Raw genomic sequence first — 3,169 nt, 5'->3', positions numbered from 1 at the left:
CTGCCGCTGACATTTTAGAAGTCAGTCGTTGACCAAGGTCGCAAGGTCTTTTATGCAAGGCATGCCTAGCGCCTTCTAAGCAGACGCCACACAGCGAATGTGCATTTCTGTCCGTGTTCTCTTTCACGTTCCAGGAGATCGGGACAAACTGGGAACCTAGAGTCTATTTGGCCTGTCTCTTTCTCAAGCCCTCGAAGCAGCGGGCTCCGCACTTCACTGGCCAAGGACATGAGCAGAAGGAAGGAGGAGGACTCTTTCAGGATCCTCAGGATTTACGATGAACCAGAAGAGAGAAGGGCTATGCCAGTGAGCTCTGATACTTCTTCTCAGCATGAACAACTGATGCAGTACCAGCTGGGCCGTGGTCATGGGCCGTTCCAGGTGCTGCCACGCCGCCCAGTATTTCAGCTGGACCCTGTTTATCAAGAGTTGAGGACTATGACCCAGCAGCAGTGGGACTTCTGGACCCTAGATACCTCTGAGCTCCAGGCCACGTGGTTCTTAGAGGGTGAGCTAGGTCAAGGGGCCCAGGATGACTCCAGGTAGGTCTGTCTTGAAGAAGGATGGGTGGGGGAGCCCCTGTCCTGGGGAGAGGGGTTCCCAGCGCAGAACTCCGGGTCTCATGCTCTGGCTCCTCCTTCCCACCTCTCCGTCTGCCACAGACTCCTACCAGGACCTGTGCTTGGTAAGTGCTGGCCATGACAGTGTGGGCAGGGAGGGGTGGTGGCCCCAGAGGGGGAATGGGGAATGGAGAATGGGGTGTGGTGTCAAGTCTCCCTGAAGACGCCTGCTGCCTGCTGCCAACACCCTCACCTGGAATGGGTGGGTGCTGCTCTTTCCCGACAGACCAGCACTCTTCTTCGTCCTCGCCCAGCAGGGAAGCTTTGTCACTCCTCGAAGCAGTTGTAAGTATCTTGCTGTTCCACTTTTCGGTTAACACTCAGGAGTCTTCCTTCCTACTTGCCCCCGATCTAGAAGCCATATCTGCCTTCATGTCACTTCTCCCATAGTGGCGTTCGGAACCAGGTTGCCCTCCTCTCACTTCCTGATGAATAGGGCCTGCAGCTCAGTGTCATTTCTTCAAGAGATGTGACCTAGGGAACCCAGACCCAGGCCCTGCTGTTGGATGGATGGATGGATGGATGGATGGATGGATGGATGGATGGATGGATTGGACCTGGTGGTGCCCATGCATGATGGTAGGTCAGGGCCATGTCACCATGTTCGTGCCACCCAACCTATCTTCTCCATAGCCGCGCATTCCAGATGAAGCAGTAGTCAGCCAGAAGACCCCACAGGCTGCCTGGAAAGTTGGCACACTCCAACATGGAAAGAAAGTCTCTGCCATTGCCATTGGCGGCTCAACCCACCATGTGTACACATGTGGCCCTGGTTACATCAGGGTGTGGGATGAGAGTGCTCTGCATGCCTGGGACAAGGCCCCCCAGGCCCATCTGGACTTACAGGTGAGGGGCATTCCAGCATGGCTTGGGACCAAGGCGGGGCCAGGTGACACAGCAGCGCTCCCTGTTCTTGCAGAGCCCTCACAACTGTGTCTTCACCTGCAAGCTGTTCCCAGATGAGCAGAGCCTGATAACAGGGGGCAAGGCCCGCACCCTGACTCTCTGGGACCTGGCGTCCATGCCCCGGGTCCGCACACAGCTGGCTTCGACAGGCAGCATATGCTATTCCCTGGCCCTCTCCTCTGACGCCCGTGTCTGCTTGGCTTGCTTCAGGGGATTTGTGGAGATCTGGGATCTGCAGAACCACATCTTGATCAGGTTTGACCTCTCTCCAGAGCTCCATAGGTGACCGGGGGAGGGCTTAAGCCTGAGCTCTCACTTCTCATTTTTGCAGTAGAACTAACTTACTTACTTTCTTTCTTTCTTTCTTTCTTTCTTTCTTTCTTTCTTTCTTTCTTTCTTTCTTTTATGGAAGCAGGGATTGAACTCAGGCCCTTGCGCTTGCCAGGGAAGTGCTTATTCCACTGAGCTATCTCCCCGGCCTGCAGTAGGACTTTCTGAGGCACTGTGGAGGATCTCTCTCAGGCTTCCTAACCTTCAGCCTTCTAGGAGGTCCCCAAAACTGTCTATGAACTCAGAGTTGTTTTCCCACCAGGAAACATAAAGTCCCCACCTATGGGGCTCGCTGTGGAGATATCACAGGCAATAAGTTCTGGACAGGAGGCGAAGACACCGTCCTGTACTCCTGGGACCTCAGGAGCTACCAGAGGCTGCACCAGTACCGCTTGCAGAGTGAGGTACCTGGCTGATGACCCCGTGGGGTTCAGGTCCAGGTGGTGGTGGGTCTGAGTGGAGGATGCTGGCATGAATCATAGTGCTGGTGACTTGGAACGCTGACTCCACGCCTCTCCTGAGCAGATCCTCAGCATCACCCATGACCCCACTGAGGAATGGCTGTTGGTGGGCCTGAGGAACAGCAATATCATAACCCTGCATACTCATCGGATGGAGAAGTTCAAGGTCCCTGTCCAAAAATTTAACGACTTCTACAACCTCAAGTTTGCTTCCTGTGGTAAGTGAGGGGCCAGGCGACCCCTGCAGGCATCCTGTTTTGAGCTCCCATTCCTATCTTCTTTCTTTGTTGGCCTCCTTTTCCCTTCCTGGCTCCCTCTGCAAGGGGGCTTCCTGTACAGGGTGCCAGAGGCCACACAGCACCCATCCTGTGGGCCTTTGGGTCAGTGACCCAATGGTCCTGGGTGTGGTAGGAGGGTGGGGGTGGGTCATGGATGGCTTGGGTCGAGTCTCTTGGTTTTCACAGAGAGGAAACAGAGGCAGAGAAGGAGCTGCCCTTTCCCTGGCATTGCTGAGGACAGAGCTGGAGCTGGAAGGCAGGCCAGGTCCCTGGCCTCTTCACCCTTTCTTCCCTTTGCCAGGGAGCTACTTTGTGACCACGCTGAATAAGTCGATCCGATGCTTAGCAGCCCCTTCTCTGCAAAGTCTGTTCCAGGTATGGGAAGGAAGGTTGCATACACACAGGCACTCAGAGCTCGTGGCCCCAGATCCAGTTGTTAGATCCCAGAGAGTGCTGGAAATTACCATTTTTGTCTAGTATTAAGGATTAAATCCAGGGCCTTCACAGTGAACTACATCCTCGCTCTTTTCAAAAACTTTTTTAGGGGTTGGGAAGATGGCTCAGTAGAATAAGC

General features: G+C 54.5%; 1 protein-coding gene across 1 annotated transcript in view; it reads left to right on the top strand.

The window, feature by feature from the left end:
* LOC111815070 (transducin-like enhancer protein 2) overlaps positions 1-3,169 on the top strand; it is a 15,829-nt gene that overhangs the window by 12,138 nt on the left and 522 nt on the right. The window contains exons 4-11 of the mRNA XM_023709147.1: positions 135-542; positions 663-685; positions 847-905; positions 1,254-1,466; positions 1,540-1,781; positions 2,119-2,260; positions 2,382-2,535; positions 2,897-2,970. Of these exons, the coding sequence (XP_023564915.1) occupies positions 229-542; positions 663-685; positions 847-905; positions 1,254-1,466; positions 1,540-1,781; positions 2,119-2,260; positions 2,382-2,535; positions 2,897-2,970 (1,221 nt within the window). The 5' untranslated portion in view covers positions 135-228. The remainder of the gene's footprint in view (positions 1-134; positions 543-662; positions 686-846; positions 906-1,253; positions 1,467-1,539; positions 1,782-2,118; positions 2,261-2,381; positions 2,536-2,896; positions 2,971-3,169) is intronic.

The sequence above is a fragment of the Octodon degus genome, unplaced genomic scaffold (assembly GCF_000260255.1).
Source record: "Octodon degus isolate 3935 unplaced genomic scaffold, OctDeg1.0 scaffold00011, whole genome shotgun sequence".
Classification (NCBI taxonomy): domain Eukaryota; kingdom Metazoa; phylum Chordata; class Mammalia; order Rodentia; family Octodontidae; genus Octodon; species Octodon degus.
The sequence above is the reverse complement of the archived record's forward strand: the minus strand, read 5'-3'. Positions and strand labels throughout refer to the sequence as shown.